The following is a 22,242-nucleotide window of genomic DNA, read 5'->3' as shown; positions in this document are numbered from 1 at the left end:
TACCGACACTGACGTGCAGCCCTCTGGAGGCGGAAGCAGGGACGCGGCCGTGACGTCATAGCGTCATGGCCGTAGTGCGCAGGAGAGAGCCCTGATCGTAGTGATCGGATGTCACGTGATGGACTTCTTCCCTATAGGGATAACTGTGCTTTAGGTGGTCAGTGACTGGCACCAGAGCAGCTCTCACTTCTGTCTATTCCTACGGCTTGCTATACAATAACTTCCCCACTGTAAGCAATCCTTCTATGAACAGCTATATGCAGCTTTCTCTACACAGGGACTTTATGGATGCAGCATGTCAGGCTAGGTGACAGGACCCAGATCAGCTTTGTAGTTATGGGCAAAAGGGTGTATTCCTCCTGCAAATGTAGCTAAATGTGCCAGCCCCAGTTACAGGGGAAATCAGCCTCCCCCACCAAAAAAAAAAAAAAAGTTGTGGTCAGATGTCCCTAAAGGTCCATTATAACCTTATGGGACACAATGTAATAAATGAATAAATGAAATGAATAGAAAAGTAAAAAAAACATGCGTCAATAACACGCCCTTATCGCAGGTCCTAGTCCCATCCCCAACGACACTATACAAAATAAAAATTACCGTACCAAGGGGAAAAACTAGTTTAAAAAGTTTTTAGTGTCACTTTGTGCTATTAAATAAAAAAAAAAGAAAAACTTGGTTTTCCCTCCTCTTTTGTTTACATTTTCCTGGATATTTAAAAAAAAAAAAAAAAAAAAATTGTAAAAATAAAGCACTTTGGGTCACCAACCTCCCCCTTCCCCCACAGAAATTAGTTGAATAACGCAAATGATAAAAATTTTACACACCTCAAAACCGCTCATACAAAAATCCCAAAAACGTGACTGGACCTGGACCAGAAATTGGCCCGGTACTGAGATGGAATTAATATTGTAACAAAGTGAAAAAGAATCCTGTCCTAACAGATCATTAAAGTAACTTTTAATAGATAACTACAAAATAATATTTATATTAAATGTATAATAAAGTACTCTATACAATGAAGTGGATTATAATCTTAAATACCTGTCCTGTGGTATAAGGCATAGAAGTCACTGTATTGTGTTATGGAACTCAACAGCATAGACATTTATTTTTGCCACAGTGATAAATGCCTGCAGGGAGAAAACCTGGACTGATCTCTACTTAAGTCCTTGAGGAGTATTTTTTTTTTTTTTTTTTTAAACCCGGAATTGTAACTGTGGCGGTAACTCATTGATTCTTATTTGTTCTCATATATGGAAAGTCTTTTTGGATCAACAAACTTCACACTAACACCGCTTGGGTTGAATGAAATAGTAGACTACAAAGCAAAGATTTATTTATTTTTTTACACTAAATATATATACACTGTGTATATATATATATATATATATATATATATATATATATATATATGTATATATATATTTTTTTTAATTTTATTTTATTTTTGCTCTCCCTTGGACTGTTGCTCAGTGGTCAAAGGTGTTTTCAGATAAAAGTAAATTTTGCATTTCATTTGGAAATCGCGGTCCCAGAGTCTGGAGGAAAAGTGGAGAGGCCGCTCTACACAATCCAAACAGCTTGGTGTGAAGTTTCCACAATCAGTGATGGTTTGGGGAGCCATGTCATCTGCTGGTGTAGTGTAGTGTATGTCCACTGTGTTTTATCAAGACCAAAGTCAGCGCAGCCACCTACCAGGAAATTCTAGAGCACTTCAGGCTTCCCTCTACCCACAAAATTATTGGAGATGAAAATTTCATTTTCCAACAGGACTTGCCAAAATAGCTAGTTTGGTATGTTAATGCCAGAAGTGTTTATTTACAGCTGACCGATAGCAGACATTAGTTTCCCATAAGCAGATCAGTCATGCTAGATATTTTCGACCGGCTGTTAGCCAAAACTATTAATATTTAGCATGATAAACCAATTTTGGAACCTTATGGAAACTCACCTTTTCTACAATTTCATAGGGACCCCACCACTTTGTCAGAAACTTACTTTCAACAGTGGGAACTAGAACCAGGACCCTGTCCCCAGGACTGAAGGTCCTCACCCTGGCAGATTTGTTACAAATACTGCTCTTTCATGATGTTTGACATAAAGGGGGTACACTGGTCAGTAAGGTCAGTAGTACTGGTCAGTATTTCTTTGGGAATCCCTGTGCAAGAGAACATGTAAAATAATTCCCGAGCAATATTTTTGGAAGCCATGTTTCTTAAGGTGCCTCTGGGTACCGGGTGGCATTGTCCAACACAACAAGAATGTATTGATATCCCCTAGCGAATTTGACTAGGGGCCCCACCAGATCCATTGCGATTCTTTCAAATGGCACCTCAATGATGGGAAGTGGCACCAAGGGGCTACGGTAGTGAGGTGTTAGGGCACTTAACTGACATGTGGGGCATGACTCACAGTACCTCCTCACTTCTTCATATACCCCAGGCCAGAAAAACCTTTGGAGAACCCTCTCTTGCGTTTTGCTATTCTCCAAATGACCACCTAACACATGGTTATGGGCTAAATCTAGCACCATTCGGCGGTAAGGTTTTGGCACCAGAAGCTGTTCCACAATTTCATTCTTACCCTTGGTGACCCGGTACACAAGGTCACCATTCATGGCAAAGTGTGGAAATTTATGGTCAGCTTCAGGTTCTTGTGGTACATCATTTATTACTGTAACATTGGCCCGAGCAGTACTCAGAGTGGGGTCTCTCACTTGCTCAGTCCCAAAGTTACCCCGAGACACTTCTAAATCTAATACCTGTTGACCAGGTAGGGAAGTTTCTTCTTCTTCCCCGGCTAACACCTGCAAAGGGAAGACGTCATCAACATGTATGTTAGGCAGACTCACTGGTCCATCGTTTTCAACAAACTCCTCATTTGACCCTTTATTTATAGGGGAAGGTACAGATTCAGCTGAAGTTACTTCATTGGCAACAGAAGTTTTACCCCTTCTTCACAATTCACAGAACAACGGGAAATCGCAGCCTATTATAACTTCATACATAAGCCTTTTTACAACCCCAACTTCGTAGATTACAGTTCCAGATGGAGTCACCAATTTAACAGAGGCCACGGGGTAAGCTACGACATCCCCGTGGATGCATATCACTCTTATATGTTTGTCTGGCACATAGTCCTTAGCCACAAGGCTGGCCCGAACCAAAGACACCAGGCTACCAGAGTCCAAAAGGGCCTTCACAGAGCGGCCATTGACTTTTAACATGCAAACATGCGGTTTAGTCCCTGGTCCTGGAAGGAAGGCACAAACAGGCTCTGCAAACAGGAACTGTCGCTGACTAGCATCACACTCCATGGGCTCCGAGGTGAGTGAGCAATGGGCAAGCACGTGTCCACATTCATTGCACCTCCAGCAATGGAGGGCCCCTGGTCTCCTTGACAGGGAGTCCTTTCTAGGAGTAGAGGACCAGTCTTTTGCCTTCGCTCGAGCTCCAGGACCCCGCTACCTCTCAAAATTTTTGACACACCTCCCGCTGGAACCCTCTTACCTACAGATGTAACGGGTCTGGTACTCCTGGGAGGTGTTGGTGCTGCAGGGACATCATGGAGGTAGTCCTTGGTCGCAATATACCTCTCCACCAGGTTGACCAGCTGCTCAGCAGTTTTGAGGTCTCAGTGTCCAACCCAGCGTTGTAGCTCTGCTGGAAGCGCCCTGAAGAAATTATCTATGACCACCTTTTCCACGATCTGGGCTGGTGTACAGGTCTCTGGTTCCAGCCATTTTCGTACAAGATGGATGAGGTCATACATCTGAGACCTGGCAGGTTTGTCAAAGGTGTAGTTCCAACTTTGGACTCTTCTGGCACAGACAGCTAGTGTAACCTCCAAGCGAGCAAGGATCTCCATTTTCAGTTTAGCATAGTCCCAGACATACTGCTCCCTGAGGTCATAATAAGCCTTTTGCGGTTCACCTGACAGAAAGGGCGCAAATCACTTCTGCCCACTCTGCACCTGGCAGTCTCTCTCTTTCAGCCACTCTCTCAAATACTGTGAGGTAGGCTTCAATATCATCTGGTGTCATCTTTTGTAGGACACGCTGAACAGTCCTTTTCACATCAACAGTCTCAGGTGGGCTTGCCTTCACTTGATGGGGCTGAGCCACACCAGTCTCTCTAAGCGCAGCAATCTGCTCTTTTAACAGGCGGTTTGTCTCTTGTTGTTGTCCCATAGCTTGCTGTTGCTGTATATTGGCCTGTTGCTGGGCTTGCAGAGCCTCTGCATAAAACTTTTGCTGCTGTTCCATGGCCTACTCATGCCTCAGGTTAGCCTGTATCAGCTGCTTTATTATCTGTTCCATTGTGCTGGATCGGCTTTGCAAAGCAGTGGCAGCTTTCACCCAGGACATATGCTTCAGACTCTTTTAATGTCTGTAAAATGCAATTCTCCATCCTTCTCTCATGCCGTTCTGCCCGCATCCTCCACCACTTGTAGGGGATCCAGCTCACACGGCTTACTAACCTAGTGCGGGTCAAGACACACATCAGCAACTGTAGCAACAAAAAGTCACAAGCTGTCCCAGGAATGTTTTCCTCTCACACTCACTGCCAAACGGTCAGCCCTCCCTTTATCTAGTCTTCCTTCTCCAGTAACATATCAGGAAGCCTCGCCTGTGAGCACCTGGGACCAGGGAACAAACCCGTAGTGGACCAGGGGTGTGGACCGGAAGACTCCCACTACCAACCTGCCCTCCAGTCCAAAAAATCCAGCCCATGTAATCTTACAAAAAAGAGCCTTAGCAGACTATGTTCTGCTAAAGCAGTACACAACTTTCTGGATTTATTTTATCTCACCTGGCTGAGGAAACCAGGTGAGATTTACACCCCATCCAGTACTTTACCGAACACTTTACCACATTAACCACAAAATTACTTGCTAATTCTAAAGAGACGAATAATTCTGCCACACTCAGACATTGTCTTCTGTAAATAAATGAGCAATTGTAATATTTTTGAATCATTTGTTTAATTTGGTTTTTATTTTTATCTGCCTTGAAGACTGGTGAAAGTCTGATGTTTTAGGTCAGATTTATGCAGAAATATAGAAAATTCTAAAAGGATCACAAACTTTCAAGCACCACTTTTGAGGTAGCTTCTTGTATGAAGCTGTCTGACAGCTCGTTCTTTGACTCATCTTTGATCTCCTAACCGCTGATACTTATTGAAGCTGAAATTATATCATCTGCTACCTAGAGACAATGTTTGATGTGCTCATAGGTGGTTCCCCACATCACCTCCTCAAATGTGGATTTAAAAAAAAAAAAATAGGTTTGCTTATTGCAATTAGACTGAGGAAATATGTATTATAAATGTAAGTGTGATGCTCAGGGAAGGTTTATAATAAAGTGAGAACTGAATAATATCCCATATACTTGGAGAGTAAGCCTGTATACCCCAAATCAGAGCCAAAAGCATGTTTAAGAAATCTGATTTAAAAAGTGGGAAAGATACAAGGAAATATTTTAAAGGGATTCTACCATTAAAAAACTATTTTTTCTAGGTAACACGTCGGAATAGCCTTTAGAAAGGCTATTCGTCTCCTACCTTTGGAAGTACTCTCCGCCGCGCCGTTCGTTCGAAATACCGGTTTGTACCGGTATGCTAATTAGTTCTCTCGCAGCGATGGGGGCGTCCCCCAGCGCAGGAGATGCGATGGGGGCGTCCCCATTGCTGCTCGAAAACAGACTGCAGCGCCGCCTCTATGTTCTTCTGTATCCTCCCCATCCTTCTTCGGCTTGATGTCGGACGCCTGCGTAGTACGCTCTGTTTGGCGAAGACTTCGAGGAACGTACTGCGCATGCGCGAAATTGCGGTGCCGGCACTATGGCCGCGGGCATACGCAGTACGTTCGGCAAAGTTCGCCGAACAGAGCGTACTGCACAGGCGTCCGACATCAAGTTGAAGAAGGAAGGGGAGGATACAGAAGAACAGAGGCGGCGCTGCAGTCGGTTTTCAAGCAGCAATGGGGACACCCCCATCGCATCTCCTGCACTGGGGGACGCCCCCATCGCTGCGAGAGAACTAATTAGCATACCGGTACAAACCGGTATTTCAATCAAACGGCGCGGCGGAGAGCACTTCCAAAGGTAGGAGACTAATAGCCTTTCTAAAGGCTATTCCGACGTGTTACCTATAAAAAAAAATAAATTGTTTTTTAATGGTAGAATCCCTTTAAGGGTAGGAGACTATAATATTCCCATACAAGAACTTTGGACTTCGGGGGTGGGGTCTCCATGTACAGGCAAAATATTAGACATTTAATAAGGTATTATGAGTTACATGATATCACAATATGACTACCCCAATTAGATTTTTCTTACTTATACAGCACCAACATATTCTGCATCGCCTTTTATGCACTTTGTCATCACTCATTGTCCTGACGAGGACTCACAGTCTAAGTTCTCCTTTGCACGGTCACTGTGCTGCCTTTCCGTTTTTGCACAAATCTTATTCCAAGGTAGAATTTTTGTTGTTTATTTGCTGTATGAATATTATTCATTCATCAATATTAGACCACTATGGTGTCTATGGTGATAAAGGAGGCAAGAGTGAAGAGTGCTCCAAACCCTGCTTTACTTTATGTAGACTTAAGTGGATCCTGAATAAAAAAAGATTATTTAATTGAAAGACTGCATTTAAATTATGAGGCTGCATCAGGCAGCGTGGTGTTCACAAAAAGCCTTCACAAAAGGATTTTTTTTTTTTTTTTTTTTTTTTTTTAGAGAGAAATCGATTAGAGAAAGAGCTAAAAGAAAAACAAAACAATTAGAAGGAATTAGAAAATAAGCATGAGAAGAAATATTTGCCTACAAATTAAAACCCTTTTACTCAATGAAGATCGTTAGAATAGGAGACTCTTGAAGTTAAAGGAATATTCGATGGGAGACAGAATTAGTTCACAAGCAATGGACAGAAGAAAAAAAAAAAAAAGCGGGAAATTTCTTATATGATTAATGAGGAGGAGGAAATCTGTAAACCACAGAAAATAGACAACGTTGCTTCATGTTATCAGAAACATTACACTCTCAAAGCCTCCTAAATCTAACACAACCAACAACGGACAATATTGTGAGCTTTATGAGCGCTCTACACCTTCTGACCCTGGATGCGGAGCAGTTGGAGGCTCTTAATAGACCTATTACAGGAGGAGAAATATTGATTGCAATCAAAACGTGAGCGATGGTAAAGCTCCAGGGTCAAACAGATTTGTGGCTGAATATAAGCAATTTGGAGTTGATCTCTTACTTATTTTATTTGGACATACAATGCAGCTCTTCAGTGTGATCAATGGCTTTCTGAGATTTTACAATCAAGTATTGTCATGATACCCGAATCCAAGAATCAGGAGAATAAAACTATAAATCAAATTCACTGTTCAGTAATGGTTTGAAGTGTTTCCCTAAAGTTATTTTGCTGATGTTAGAACCATATTCCTAAAGCTTATTTGGAGTGGTACGGTAGGTTTTGTTTGATGTCTCTAAACTAGGAAGACAAGATACCTCCTTATCCTACAATATCAGCTGGAGGGAGAGCGAGTCCCCAGGGTGTTCTTGTCATTGGATTGCAGAAGTATTTTTTGACAGAACACAATATGAATTCCAGAAGGATTCTTTGGCTTGCCTTGGCTGTGTTGGGCCAACCTTTAGCACTATTTTATCCTTTTATAAAAGACCCAACAGGAAGTTCTAAATGTAAACTTGTTCTATGCTAATAGTTGTACAAGGCAGGCATACCCATATTTCCTCTAATCTTTAATTTAGTCATGGAGCCCCTGGTATCTAAATATCCTCCATGAACAACTTTTCCACGAGCGATTTGGGGATGAACAATGCTTTCTACAACATGATAGAGCACCAGGTCACAAAGCAAAAGTGATAACTAAGACACCTCCTGCCGCCTCCAACTCAAGAACATCCATCGAATCAGCTCCTTCCTCACTCCTGAAACTACAAAGATGCTAGTCCATGCCCTCATAAATCACCTCTTAGATTACTGTAACACCCTTCTCCATGGCCTCTCAGCAAACACTCTCGCTTACCCCTCCCCCTCCAGTCCAACCTAAACTGTGCTGCTCATTTAATGCACCTCCCCCATTCTTCATCAGTTGCTCCCCTCTGCCAAATCCTTCATTGGAAACTCATTGCCCAGCAAATAGAATTCAAAATGTGAATACTGACATACAAAGCCATCCACAACCTGTCCCATTAATGGTGCTATATAAATAAATAACTACTACTATGTGGCTTGGCGAACAAAGCATTGAAATTTCATTTACATGGTACAGACATTCCCCATACCTCAATCCCACTGAAAATCCCCAAAAAGTGGGTAGACAAACAAAAATACAGAAATTGTGATAAACTGATGAACAGATTTGCATATGTTTCCCCATAATTCCCCCAGTGGAGCGAAAAAGGCTTTTGTAAGTCTCCATACGCCTTGTGAAGGTGATCTCTCCTTAAGGGGTGATATTATCCCCAGAACCTGGTATAGAAGAGTCTCATCCCTGCCAAATTAGTTTTCCCTACGCTATGCTGAGGAGATCCAAACAGATCGAACTAGCGCTGTCCACAACTGGGATATTGATTTGGCTAAATCCCACATCATAGCATTAAGGCTTGTTGAAAAAGTCAGGCATGATTAAGGAAGCTGCCCCTAGAGGGCAGCAAGCAAGAGGCACTATTTTCCTATTTATATCTTGGGAAACCACAGATTTGCATATTTTCCCCATAATTCCCCCAGTGGAGCGAAAACGGCTTTTATAAGTCTCCTAGGTCCTGGGGATATTATCACTCCTTAAGGAGAGATAACCTTCACAGGCGTATGAAGTAGTGAAGGGGTTTTGAAGACAAAATGAAGTTACACCAAATATCGATGAGATTTAGATTTCACTTTTGTTCATTCATTTTATTTCTGTCAATTACCAAAATGCAAACTATTAAAGACACACAGATTCTTTGCTCCTGGGTAAGAAAAACCTAGCTATGGTGCTGGCTTATGGGGGCTGTATAGTCTTACAATAATCAATGATTTTGAAGTCTGTCAGTTGCCAGGTCCAGTGCTTACAATGGCCATGTGAGCATCAGAAGGAGGCGACCTTGTCTGATGAATCAGGTTTTCTTTAACATCATGTGGGTCATCTGGAACATGTATGTGTCCATTTAGTGGGGTAGAGATGGCCCCATGATGCACTTTAAGCAGATGTAAAAGGCAATGTTCTGGAAATGTGTATTTATATGTATGCTCCTTTGGCATAAACCACCTACAGTATCTAAATAGTGTGGCAGACTAAGTGCAATAATCCTTTATGCCCGTAGTATTTCCCCAACACAAGTGACCCCTTTCAGCAGAATAATGCAGCCTGCCAAAATTTGTTCATGAATGATGAGAGTGAGAGAGTGAGAGAGTGAGAGAGTGTGAGAGAGAGTGAGTGAGAGTGAGAGTGAGTGAGTGAGAGTGAGTGAGAGTGAGTGAGAGTGAGTGAGAGTGAGTGAGAGTGAGTGAGAGTGAGTGAGAGTGAGTGAGTGAGAGTGAGTGAGAGTGAGTGAGAGAGTGAGAGAGAGTGAGAGAGAGAGAGTGAGAGAGAGTGAGCGAGAGTGAGAGAGAGTGAGAGAGAGAGTGAGTGAGTGAGAGAGTGAGTGAGAGAGTGAGTGAGAGAGTGAGTGAGAGAGTGAGTGAGAGAGTGAGAGTGAGTGTGAGAGTGAGAGTGAGAGAGTGAGAGAAGACTCAAACCATCAAGGTTCAAACTCCATTTGGCTTGTCCTGGTTGGCTATCGTCGCGGTACGTTAAGGCGTATCATTTCACCATATATAACCAGATATGTGAAATAAAGTAAATCTGACCACCACAAACAGTTCATTCGCTAGTTTATTAATACTCCTAATAGAAACAGTACAGTCCTGTTAAATAGTAAGCAAGTCATATAAAACAGAATTAGAACAGCTTTGAACCAAATATATACATTAATAAACTGTACAAATGAGAAATTCACCTGTCTGACCACACAGTTTAAAATGGCTGGGCTAGAATTAAACAGAAAAATAATACATTTATTTTACATAAAACCGCTAAACTACATACATATTCAATGACCTTGCAAGCCCTGGCAGTACAACCCTCATAAATAAAATGTACTGCGGACAGGTTCGAATAAAGAGTCACACAATATCGCTAAATTAGGTCTTTCTATAGAAAAACAATGCTAATTTCTATTATATACAAGATAGCCAGGATAAAACCGCCTGGCTTTACTGGATTTGTTAAAAAGTGAGGGGAAACTTCTGTATACTGTAAGTTTGTGTGCTGTTATACAGTGTGAAACTTGATAGGAATACGCAAGATGGAATTGCCAGAGGAAAATGATGTCAAGATAAGCAGATACATTTGCATACAAGCGATCACCTAACAGTTTACGTAACACTTTCTAGTTGGAAGACATTAGAATCTCCAGACAGAACGGAGCCCTGCGTCAGTGAGCTGAAATAAACCCCCCGGGAAATACCTTGGCTCATACTTATTCAGCATGAACGCATCGCTAATTGCATCTCTCTTAATTAGATGGGAAACCATACTGCACATTCTAGCAAAGTACAAATCCACCACCTCCCAAATGTATAGTGAGGACAGAAATGACACCACACGGAGCACAGAGACATATGAGCAAGGATAAATTGTCTGACTCCATTGCTACAATGCCTTGAAACATTGCGTGAAAGTACGATAAGGGGGAAGAGAAGAAAAAAAAAAAAAAAAAAAAAAAAATTGTATACCTGACAAAATTCACATGGAACCACCGAAAATCATGTTATTGGTGCATTTATTACCATGAATTGTGCTAAATCCAAAAATGTGAAAGAAACCCTGAAAACTGAAATGTACCATAGATCTCTACCATGTGTCAAGTATTAGATTTGGGGTAGTCTTACGTGGGTAATCTGCTTGGAATTTGGTGAACATTTAAAAACTGAAGATACTACTAAAGTCTGGAATGTTAATGATAAAACGGCAAGTGCATAAAACACATATAACTGCATTTGTTCACCAAGACCAGATTCTGGAGTCCTTAGGTAAGGGAAGAAGGGAGCAGCACACAATCTATAAATAACCACAAAGCTGATCTGTATATGATAACAATTGTATCACACACCCGATGGACACAATAGCAGGGATCAGAGTATTGGCTATACTATATTTAAGTTATCAGTGCAATGTACAGCTACTCTACAAGGTGTGTCTATAGCCCTACTATACACTGCAATATACATAGCAAAGACAAGCATAAAGCTGATCTGTTACTAGTGGTTAACCCATTTCATCACCTTCAGTGCAAATATTACATATGCAAACTGCTGTCCCAAATGTATTCCAAGGGCTTGTTGTTCTGCTCCATATGACGGACACCAATTGCATCTGACACACTCCATCCATTCAATTACATTTTTGACAGAACCTGTGATGGAGGCTTCAATGGAGATGTGAATGACAGTTTCTGGATAAACGCTTTTACGTATGGAGTACATATGCCAGAATGGAGCTAAAAATAAAGCTTGGTTTAGCATTCTGTGACACTGATCGTGTATAGTACATAAGGATATCACTTTACTAGCTTTTCATTGTGTACAACCACTAAGATGAATACTTTATACCAGTTTAATGCCTAAGAACTTTAAGATCATGCGGATGCCATAAGGTTGGCAGAGCTCACTCGTGCCAGCGGCATGACCAAGGATATTCTCCGGGCTTCTGGCCGGGCTGTTTATTACCCAGCAAGAGAACAGACCAGATCTTTCAGGCATGTCACCTATCACATGAAGTACAGCAAATGTTCCAGGGTAACTGTGCGCAAATGTAATTTGATCCAATGCAATGAGGCTGAGAAATTCAGCTTTTTATTTTTTAATATGGAAATGAGTCCCCAAGTGCTACTTGGGTTGTTCCTTCAAATTCAATAGCACTTGGGGGACACATTTGCATAATTCTAAAAACCTGAATTTCTCCTTTCTCTCCAAATGCCCTGGAACATTCAGCGTTCCTTAAATGTCTGCTTTAAGAAATATTTTCCAATACAGTCATCTGCCTTTATTTATGAGCACATCAATGCCTTTCATTAAGGAACTGCTGTGAAAAAAAATTAAAAGGCCCGTCACCATAAAACACTAAACACCTATACATCATGTGACCGGCGCGGTGCCGCTGATCGATTTGCCAATTAGTCTTAAACCAACTACTCTTTCCCAAGATATTGTCCCTGAGGTTATATGTAAGTTAGAGTGAAAAGTTGGCGGTAACTTTTTTTTTTTTTTCCTTCAAATAAAAGTTACCACCCTTTTGGAGAATAAAAACTAACTTAAATATAACCTTCCAGGGATGATATATATTTCACAGGTGGACGCATAAAAAAAAAAAAAAAAATTCAAGGGTGCATAGTGCCAATCACATGATGTATGTCAGTTAGCATTTCTTATATTGTGGCAGGTCCTCTCTTGGCCATAATCAATAATGAGCCCTTCACTCATTACAACATAAAGTGCTACTATAATCCTACCGATCTTCTCTAGAAATCCATACATTTTACAATTATCTCATTTTTCATATAGATCATTGCCTGGGAGTGTATCATAGGCTAAAACTAGTAGATAGGCTAAAATATAAAAAAAACAAAAAACAAGGTCATCTAACAAGTGTGCATCAAATACTTTACATTTTAATAATGCACATTCATGAACATGTAAAAAGGTCAGTCATTTGTTTCTATACATTGCAACTGTGCAAATACCGCCCACTAGGTTTTGTTCTTGAGCTTTTCAAAATAAATTGTATGCCAAAAATAAAATACATTTTCTGCAAAAAAATATAAAACTTAAAAAAAAAAAAAAAAAATCCACAACCTATAGTTGCATTTCTGATGAATCTGCTGCATTTCTGATGAATCTGGCCAGAAATCCTGCAGTACATTAGCCAATGGATAGGGGTCGCTACTTCTAATTAAGACACGGCTACAAACACTTATAATCTTTTCTACTTAAACAGGTCCAACTAAACAAGGCGGTGGCTCAGTCTACAATAAACTAATAGCAAACCACTCCAAAATGCAAACATACAACCCTGTACCTTGTGCAAATCTGGAAAATTCAAGTATTATTTCTGGAGGTAAAATAAATCAAGGATTGGTCACAATTTGTATACTTTAGGCCATGCCCATACTGTTAAAATACTGTACGGTATTTCCAACCACTAGCAGCAATCTCGCTGCGACAGTTCTGAGGGTGCAGATTTACTGTCCAGAATCAAGTATTTAAACTAATCCTGGTTTACAGATGCAAAGGTGAATATTTGTGTCAAAAGAGTGCAACAATTGTCAAACTTGGGCTATATGTAGAATGCAGGGAAATCTCCGCTGCTGGTGAACTACTGTCCCCAACAATGGCACCAATTTTGCACTGTAATACTCTAAAGCATCATGCATACAGAAGAGTGTGCAACCCAAGGATCTTCTAACGCTCAGTACTGTTCCAATATTTTATAGAACACGCCTGGCGTGCATGAGGCCTAAGCCTGATGAAGGTAATTTCTCTGATAGGTTGCATGTTGTTAACTTTAACTAAGTATTCCCTTTGGGATCTGAAAATGCTGTTTTTACAATCTAGTATGTTGACCAAAACCACCACCATTTAAATACTTATGACCCATCTCTAAGGGATAATTAGAAAATCCTGACCCTAGCTGCAATGGTGACAAGGCATTTGTTACAAAGGTAACAAAGGACTACTCCTGTCCTCTAACATTGTAAGCTTTGTAGTGTTATATAACAGTCACAATGTGCCGAAATCAGGGCACTGTCAGTTTAGCTGGTATCTGCCCCGGATGCAGAGATATTTGTGCAGTGATTTTCAGTACCAATATCATTGCATGGTCAGAAGGGTTGGACTCCCAGCTCATTGTCATCGTTGTGAGTTGCGGACTTCCCCCACCACCACACAGTACAGGACTATAGAAGTGTTCAATCAGGGGACAGTCCCTAATTATCCTAGCAATGGCATTGAGTTGCGAGACCCTCCTCTCTGACAGTGCAGCAGTATTGGTACTGTAATAGTGCGGATTTCTCTGTTAGCTTTGCAGCAATATATAACCCTCACAGTCTTAGAGGATATGAAAAGTCCTCTTTAAACTCCATTATGATTTGGGCTAGATTCAATTGGGTTGTCCTATAGAAAGCATTTATCACCTATTCAACCCCACTCCCCCAGCAATCATGAGAAGCTGTACTAGAGTTACCTGTTGGAATAAAGTAGTAATCTGTATGCAGGACCACCACTCATTTCTAGGGGACGGACTGAGATGGCACATGGCTCTCTCCCTGGAGGAATCTGCAATGAGACGCTATCTCCCTGGAAGACCATGCAATCAGACTCCCTCCGATCCGATGAATGGGTGAGAAGTGCTTCTCATGGGATACCCCTTTAACCCAATAACAGACTTTGCTCTGCTATGTATTTGCAGGTGGCCTAGATTATCAATCATTACCCCCAAAGTTATGACCTGTACAGTTATCTCTATTATATGAGATTTATACTCCTAACAGGAGCACAAAACACAATGCCCTCAAGTTTTAATAGTGGTTCTTGCGTAAAGCCTTCAGAACGATGAGCTTAATGAGCATTATAGTGGTGTAGTGAGCTGTGTCTGCAATGTGCAAGCAATAAAAATATGTCTGATAGGACCCTTGAGCAGTGTTAAACGCAAGGCACACATGAGAATAGCGTCTGCTTTCAAAAAAAGAACATTGTAGAATATATTTTCCAAGTGGTTGAATTATGCAGCTTTGACACGCAAATAAAAGAAAGTCAAGAAGGCAGCTGAACACCTATCATGAGAAGGTTTCACGAAAACGACTCAAAAGTATGATTTATGAGGAGATCAATTTTTATCTGTACAAATAAGTCTGACGGTTCCAACTGCACAGCAGTCATCATACTACAAATTATCTGTTATGCCAAAGAACTCGCCTGTGAAAACAGATAACGGAAGCCATAGTAACACATTGTCCTCACATCTAATGGAGCTCATTTATAGAGCCCTACAAAAACACTCAAGACTCAAAAATTGTGTTATTAGTCAAGTCTTTTGTGCTGGAAGGACACACATTAATACACAAAGCTTTGTTGGTGAAGTCAGCAGTTGCCACCAAGACCTGTCCAGTGGTCAGGCACCATAAGGAAGTATTTATCCATTGCTTCGCAGAATCGAGTTCGATACAGTTCCGGAGATACTACGGTCGGCATTTTACCTAGGTAAGAAAAGAAAAGTGTATAAAGATTGAGTGTGAAAAAACAGAACTTTATTCACATAACATTAAAAGGAACACTAAACTCAGAATTGATATATAAAAAAAAAAAAAAAAAAAAATACATAAATCCTGTATAGTCGCCCTCACTGTAGTAATAGAAATACTGTAAAGAAGAATAAAAACATGCCACTGGGGGTCCTCTAGGAACTGGCCAAAAAAACCAAACAAAAAAAACATTGTATTGTCAGGAGGGATGTGTCAGGTAGGAGTAGACAAGGGGTGCGATTCTGAGCTCTGACACTGGCTGAATTTGAGATTCATCACTGAATAAGACTTTCATCCACAGTACACAATGGCCTTTCCTTAGCCCATTGTAACCTTGTTTTTTTTCTGTTTAGGTGTTAGTGATGGCTTTCTTTTAGCTTTTCTGTATGCAAATCCAATCTTTGAAGAGTCCTGTTTATCACTCGAAGTCAATGCCTCAGAAGCTGCAAGCAGTTATTAAAGCCAGGGGTGGTGCAACAAAGTACTAGTGATTAGAGATGAGCGAACACTGTTCGGATCAGCCATCCGAACAGCACGCTCCCATAGAAATGAATGGAAGCACCTGGCACGCAGACTTTGCCGGCGGCCGGCCGCTTCCATTAATTTCTATGGGAGCGTGCTGTTCGGAACAGTATTCCGAACAGTATTCGCTCATCTCTACTGATGTGTTAGTGTGCTATTTGGTTTGTTTTTCATGATTCCATAATTTTTTTCCTCAGAATTGGGCGATTCCATAGTTTAGTCCCTGTGCTTGTTCTAAAAGCCCAAGGATAAAACACACAGTCCTATGTGAATAAGGCCGGGTTCACATCTGCGTCCCGGCCTCCGTTATGCAGGTTTCCGTATCCTGCCCGGAACTGCCCTGAAAAAGTGTCCGGCCGTGAGCGTTTTGTGTGCTCCGCGGCGCAATTTTATTATTTTTTTAACCGGATACAAAGTCCGACTTTGTGTCCAGTTCAAAAAACAAAACAAAAAAAACAGTTTCGCCGTGGAGAGCACAAAATGCTCACTGGTGCTCATGGCCGGAGACTGCCTGTCAGGTTTTTGTCTTCTGTCTGTAGAAGACGGAAAACTGACAGACTGAGACCGGGCGCAGATGTGAACGAGTCGTTAGCTAGAATTTTCTTCATATTCTTACACTCAGTTTTTTCCCCCCACCCTCAGAGGTTAAAAGGTATTCTCTAAAGAACCCTTAATATTCTGTTGAGCCATGTCTGTAGTGATGAGACTGCACAGACTACACATTAGGTATGATAATACAAACAATACAACATGTCCTCATTTTGCTATTGTGTTGTGATCTGTTCTTTTCATTACTTTTTTTTTTTTTTTCCCATACAGCATTACTGTTTCTCTGACTGAACTCTGCAGGATATGCTGGAAACATGAATATAGAATAATATTTAAGGAGGTGAATTGCTCCTTCTCATGCAGTCAGTCCCCTATAGACATTCATGCATGCAGGTTTTACTATATCTATATTATGGTAATGAAATTAGCATTAGAAAATAATGGATGTAGTAATGGAGAAATTGGTTGCCGGGCTCATGTAATTTCCACGGTATTCTAATGTTTTCATAAATTAGTTTTTTGATGGCTTTCAAGGGCACAAACAATACATAATTCTTCTTTACCTATATTAAGCTTAACATGACATATCTAGATGGCAGAGCAAAAATCTGAATTCACTTTATCTTTGGCAAATATAGAAGACATTTCCAGCTTAACACAGAACATTTATGTTGCTCTCAAAGTTCAGCGGAAGTTTAATACAATGTTGCTGTGAAAGACATTTGTTCACTCTTGCCATCTTGCAGCTACATTATACACTATACCAAAAGTAGGTTTATTTTACTTCTATAGCACCAACATATTCTGAAGCAACGTACAGCTATTGTCACCACTCACTGTCCCACATAGGGCTTACACTATAAACTCCCTCAACCATTTGTCAACCACTGACATATCAAAAACCATGAATATTTATATGGAGTTGAGCTCCCTTTTGTGACTATATTAATCGCTACAATTTTAGAAAGACTTTTCAAATGACTTTGTAATGTGATTAAGCGTTTGTACTCATTCAACCAAAAGAGCCTTCGTAAGATCAGACCCTGATGTTGGATGGGGAGGTTTGGCTTGCAGTCAGTGTTTCATTTCATCCCAAAGGTGTTTATTGGATGAAAAGTTATGGAACTGCACAGGTTAGTCGAGTTCTTCCTCACAAACTTGATAAACCATGAATCTCTCTTTGTACACTGGGGCACACAATCTGGAGCATGAAAAAAAAATTAATACATCTTTCCATCCCCGCTTTTACTAAGCTGGAAGCATACAACTGTCAAATATATACTTGTATACTGTAGAATTAAAGATGTTGCCCAAGGCTCATCAAAGTTGGATACTGATGAGCTATTCAAGTGAATGGAAGCAACATTGCATATTCTAGCACCACTGCTACAGCGTATGGAGCTCTGTATACTGTATACAGCTTCCCGTCTGTACACTGTAGCAGTGGCACCTGGCTCTGGCAGTGGCTCTGCTTTCGTTCACTTGAATAGGAGCATAACTGCTTTCCAGCATATACCTTGTATGTAGCTGACGGTAGCTGGACCCCAACAGATTAGAAAACAAAACAAGATGAGGAATTTTACAAGCCACGCAGGGCAGTACTTGGCAGTTCCACTCCAAGATTCTGCATTATCCACAACTTCAAGGCTGAGCTGTTGTTGTTACTAGACAATGTCATGTACAATAACAGCACTTCTAGCTGATCAGCGTAGATTCAGATTAGAAATCGATTTGTGGCTAGCTAATATTTGCTACATCAGTCATAGGTTTGAACAGTAAATCTCTGTTTCTAACAACAGGACAGTTCGGTCCTCAGCAACGCACAAAGAGTTACCAGAAAGGATGGCTGTCACCTGTGGAACAATTCATTACCATCGATTGGAACAACTCATTATCATTTATCAGGGATTATGTAGGACGACATCTTCAGCCTATAAAAGTTATTAGACTAGGACGTACTTACTAAATAAAGGGTCTTCTTCAAGCCTGACATATTCAGACCAAAGCACTCTGATCTGATAGGAAGTCTGCCATCTCTTGACAGCTTGACCTTTAAATTTAGCGTAAAGTATAATGGACAAGAGCCTTGTATTCATACTTTACTTTTCAGAATTATAACTGAAGACTAGGAGTCAAGCTAAATGCATGCTCACCTACAGCTTGTGCGCTGCTACAACCTCATGAATTATTTACCTACAGCTGCATTTCACTGCTTGTATCTCAGAAACCATCTGTCACTGTGAAAGGCCTAAAGATTCTCGACATGCAAAGCATTCTAATACATTATAACAAGGAAGACCAAATTATATGTTCAGCAATTAAAGGGTACCTGGTCTTCCACCAAAAACATGGAGACATGAATATAAAGGTACCATAGAAACCCAAAAAACACCAAAAAGTAATGGCCCTGGGTCGTTTCTTAATAACCATATCTAGAAAAGTGCCGGCTTGCTGCTGGATTCTGCCAGGATCTTTATATTTGCTGACATGTCTACTCCTCAGTAGATACTACTGTACCCGCTGATGTCAGCTACATGAAGATTTTTTTTTTTCCAGGCACAAGGGTAGCTGGTTGTAAAGAGGGGAGAGACTGACAGTTACAAGATGCTTGTAGACGTATCTCCCGACCACATACTTCTGAAATATACACAAATTTAGTAGAAAGAGCCAACAGCAGAAAGCCTGGAAATAACGCTGGTTTGTAACTGGATTCTGCCAAAATCTCTATTTGCTAAAATGTTTACTCAGGTCTGATCTCTAAGGAGCAAACGTCCATATAATATACATTTGAATATTTTCTCACTTAAAAAAAAAATAAATAAATAAATTGTGGCATCAATACCCCCCATTTGTAGAAATACAAGCAGAGTCAGATAACAGGCTTAGAATTCTTATTGTAGATTTCGGTCTTTTCTACAAAACAATTTCTCCCTGTTTGACAAGTATTTAGGGATAGACCCGTACAGCACATGTAAAATAGTATCAAAGTCTGAAAAATTTGGTCATACTTCAGTAGGAACAAAACTTTTCCAGAATATTGTATTCGTACAAGTGAAAATTCTAGTGACTAATTCTGAGAAATTCCTTGGGAGGAAGTGCTGCAGATATAGCCTGTATATAATAATATTTAGATATATGCAACTTACCTTGGCCACCCAAAATGCCAGTAGATTTGACCACCATCTCAAGCTTTTTGTCCCATGTAAATGTTCGAATGTAATCTGTTTGAACATTAAAAAATAATAAATCATGAAACTATAACTATAGCAGAAATAACTATAGGAAAGCAAATTAAACATGAAATGCTGTAGTGCTGACCCATAACTGGTGGCCTGTTCAGATTAAGCCATTACTGGCCTGATCTGAAGAGCTGCTTTCACCACCTTCCTTCAATAACTGCTGCCCTGTCTGACATGGTTACATAGGGCAGTGAGAAGATTGGTAAGGAAAGTGGTGTGGGACTGGAGTCAGGCTGGAGGGGAGCCGATCTACAGTCACAACAGCTTCCAGTAGTGCCAGTCTGCTCAGTTGACTGATGTAAATGTTCCCACATCAATTATTTCAATGGCTTTGCATCCATGCCATTGGCTAAACGATCTGTCACTAACTGTACATGATCCAATCAGGATTGCTGGTATGTGAATAACCCAAACCAAAATTCAGTCATATGGCCTGGTATATAAATAGGAAATGTGGCATGTAGAAAGGAGAGTGTCCTAAAATTATTGATTCATTAGTTGCAATTGCAATGTTCAATTATTCAGGATTGCGATATGGGTCACCCAGCTCTACCACAGACACACAGCAATGACAGCAGGGTTATATCTGTAAATATATTGAGTATTTGTCTTTGAGGGTGATGGGTGGTTTGGGAGGTCATGGGCCCCTAGGAGCCTCGGACGACTACCATATAATAGTTTGCCAATACAGGCATCAGGACTGTAATGAAAGGCCCTAATTGTCTATACTTGTCAGTGAAATTGTATTGTTGATCTGTGGGTATATGTGGCGATTATGACATATCCAAGAGGAATATATTAATGTACAAAAAAAAAAAAATAATCTTGATTGTAATCATTTCCTGCGGGTGAAGATTTGTCCTGGTTGCCTGCCCAGCAACGAATTCAAAACCCATCTAGGTTAGGTTTCTGGTTTATTTCCTTGCATTCATTTTAAAGTATATCATTGAGGGGTGGATTAAGGGTACCATGGGCCTCAAGGACTGTTCAGAAAGCCTTGTCCTTTCCCTTGCTGAACATCCCTGTGACAGAATAATGTCCCATATCAGCCCAGCTCACAGTGTAATGTCCCATAATAGCATCTCCACACAGTATAATATCCCACAGTATCCTAAGAGTTCTTGTTACAAATTTTCCAAAACTTTCAGTTTTGGCGTTTTGCCACCCATGAACTACCATTATATCCTGGGCTCTCTTCATACCCCAGAATATAATAAGCAGAGACTTGGAGAAGATAAGCAAACATAAACAGTGTTACTCACCCTATCCCCTTGGCTCTGGCCATTCATTATACCAGTGTAACCTTGGGGTCAATTCAGGAGCCCTGCCACAGCAGTCAACTGTTTCGACAGATGACTACAGAGTTGATTAAAAGGTTGGATTTTAGTGTGACAAATGAGTTATTACTTGCTGCTGGTCTCCCCTACAGCTTCGGGCCCCAGGCATCCACCTACTCCACAAATATCAGCTCCTGATATAATTTGGTATCCTTTTTGTATGTTTAACCCCTTCCCGACATGTGCCGTAATAGTACGGCGCGTGTCGGGTCTGTAACTATGGCGACCGCCCGGGAGCCGGGCGGCCGCCATAGCCGCCGGGCGTCTACTGTTTTAAGCAGTAGACAACCGGCTCTCATGCCTCCGATCGGTCCCCGGACCGATCGGAGGCATTAACCCCTCCGGCGCTGCTGTCAAAGGCGCCGGAGGCGCCATTTTCCCGGCGGCGCATGGGCGCCGCAATTTTGCCCAGGATCGCCGGCTCCTGGAGCATGCTCCAGGGCCGACCCCCCGTTGCCATGACAGCCGGGAGCCTTGTTAAAGGCTCCCAGCCGGTCTGCAAATTCTCTCTTTTGCAGGCTGGTCTATGCAGCCTGCAAAAGAGATGATGATTTTTTGCAATGCATTAGCATTGTAATGCATTGCATTAGTGATCAGACCCCCTGGGGTTCAACACCCCTAGGGGGTCTAATAAATGCAAAAAAAAAATTAAAAAAAAAAAAAAAAAAAAGTAAAAAAAATATAAAAAGTATTAAAAGTTCAAATCACCCCCCTATCCCTAGAACACATATAAAAGTAGTTAAAAAACTGTGAAACATATACATGTTAGGTATCCCCACGTCCGAAATCGCCCGCTCTACAAATCTATAAAAATATTTTTCCTGTTCGGTAAACGCAGTAGCAGGAAAAATAGTCAAAAGTGCCAAACCGCCGTTTTTTCACTGTTTTGATTCTGATAAAAATTTGAATAAAAAGTGATCAAAGCAATAACATTTCCCGAAAATGGTAGAACTAAAAAGTACACCCGGTCCCGCAAAAAAAGACGCCCTATGCATCCCCGTACACCTATGTATAAAAAAGTTACGGCCGTCGGAATATGGCAACTTTTAGAAAAAAATTTTTTTTAACACCGTTTTGGAAATTTTTTTTAGGGGTCAAAATGTAAATAAAACCATATAAATTTGGTATCCCTGGAACCGTACCGAAACACAGAATATAGGGGACATGTCATTTTGGCTGCACAGTGAACGCCGTAAAACCAAAGCCCGTAAGAATGTCGCAGAAATGCATTTTTTCTTCAAAT

General features: G+C 40.9%; 1 protein-coding gene across 1 annotated transcript in view; it reads right to left on the bottom strand.

Annotated features, from left to right (window-relative positions):
• Positions 1 to 14,248: 14,248 nt before the first annotated feature.
• PIKFYVE (phosphoinositide kinase, FYVE-type zinc finger containing) overlaps positions 14,249 to 22,242 on the bottom strand; it is a 123,596-nt gene continuing 115,602 nt past the window's right edge. Inside the window, exons 41-42 of the mRNA XM_075284849.1 lie at positions 19,570 to 19,644; positions 14,249 to 15,307 (exon numbers count right to left, since the gene is read on the bottom strand). Coding sequence (XP_075140950.1) covers positions 15,192 to 15,307; positions 19,570 to 19,644 — 191 coding nt within the window. The 3' untranslated portion in view covers positions 14,249 to 15,191. The remainder of the gene's footprint in view (positions 15,308 to 19,569; positions 19,645 to 22,242) is intronic.

The sequence above is a fragment of the Leptodactylus fuscus genome, chromosome 8, assembly GCF_031893055.1.
Source record: "Leptodactylus fuscus isolate aLepFus1 chromosome 8, aLepFus1.hap2, whole genome shotgun sequence".
NCBI lineage: Eukaryota > Metazoa > Chordata > Amphibia > Anura > Leptodactylidae > Leptodactylus > Leptodactylus fuscus.
Note: the sequence above shows the minus strand (reverse complement) of the source record. Positions and strands in the feature narration are given on the sequence as shown.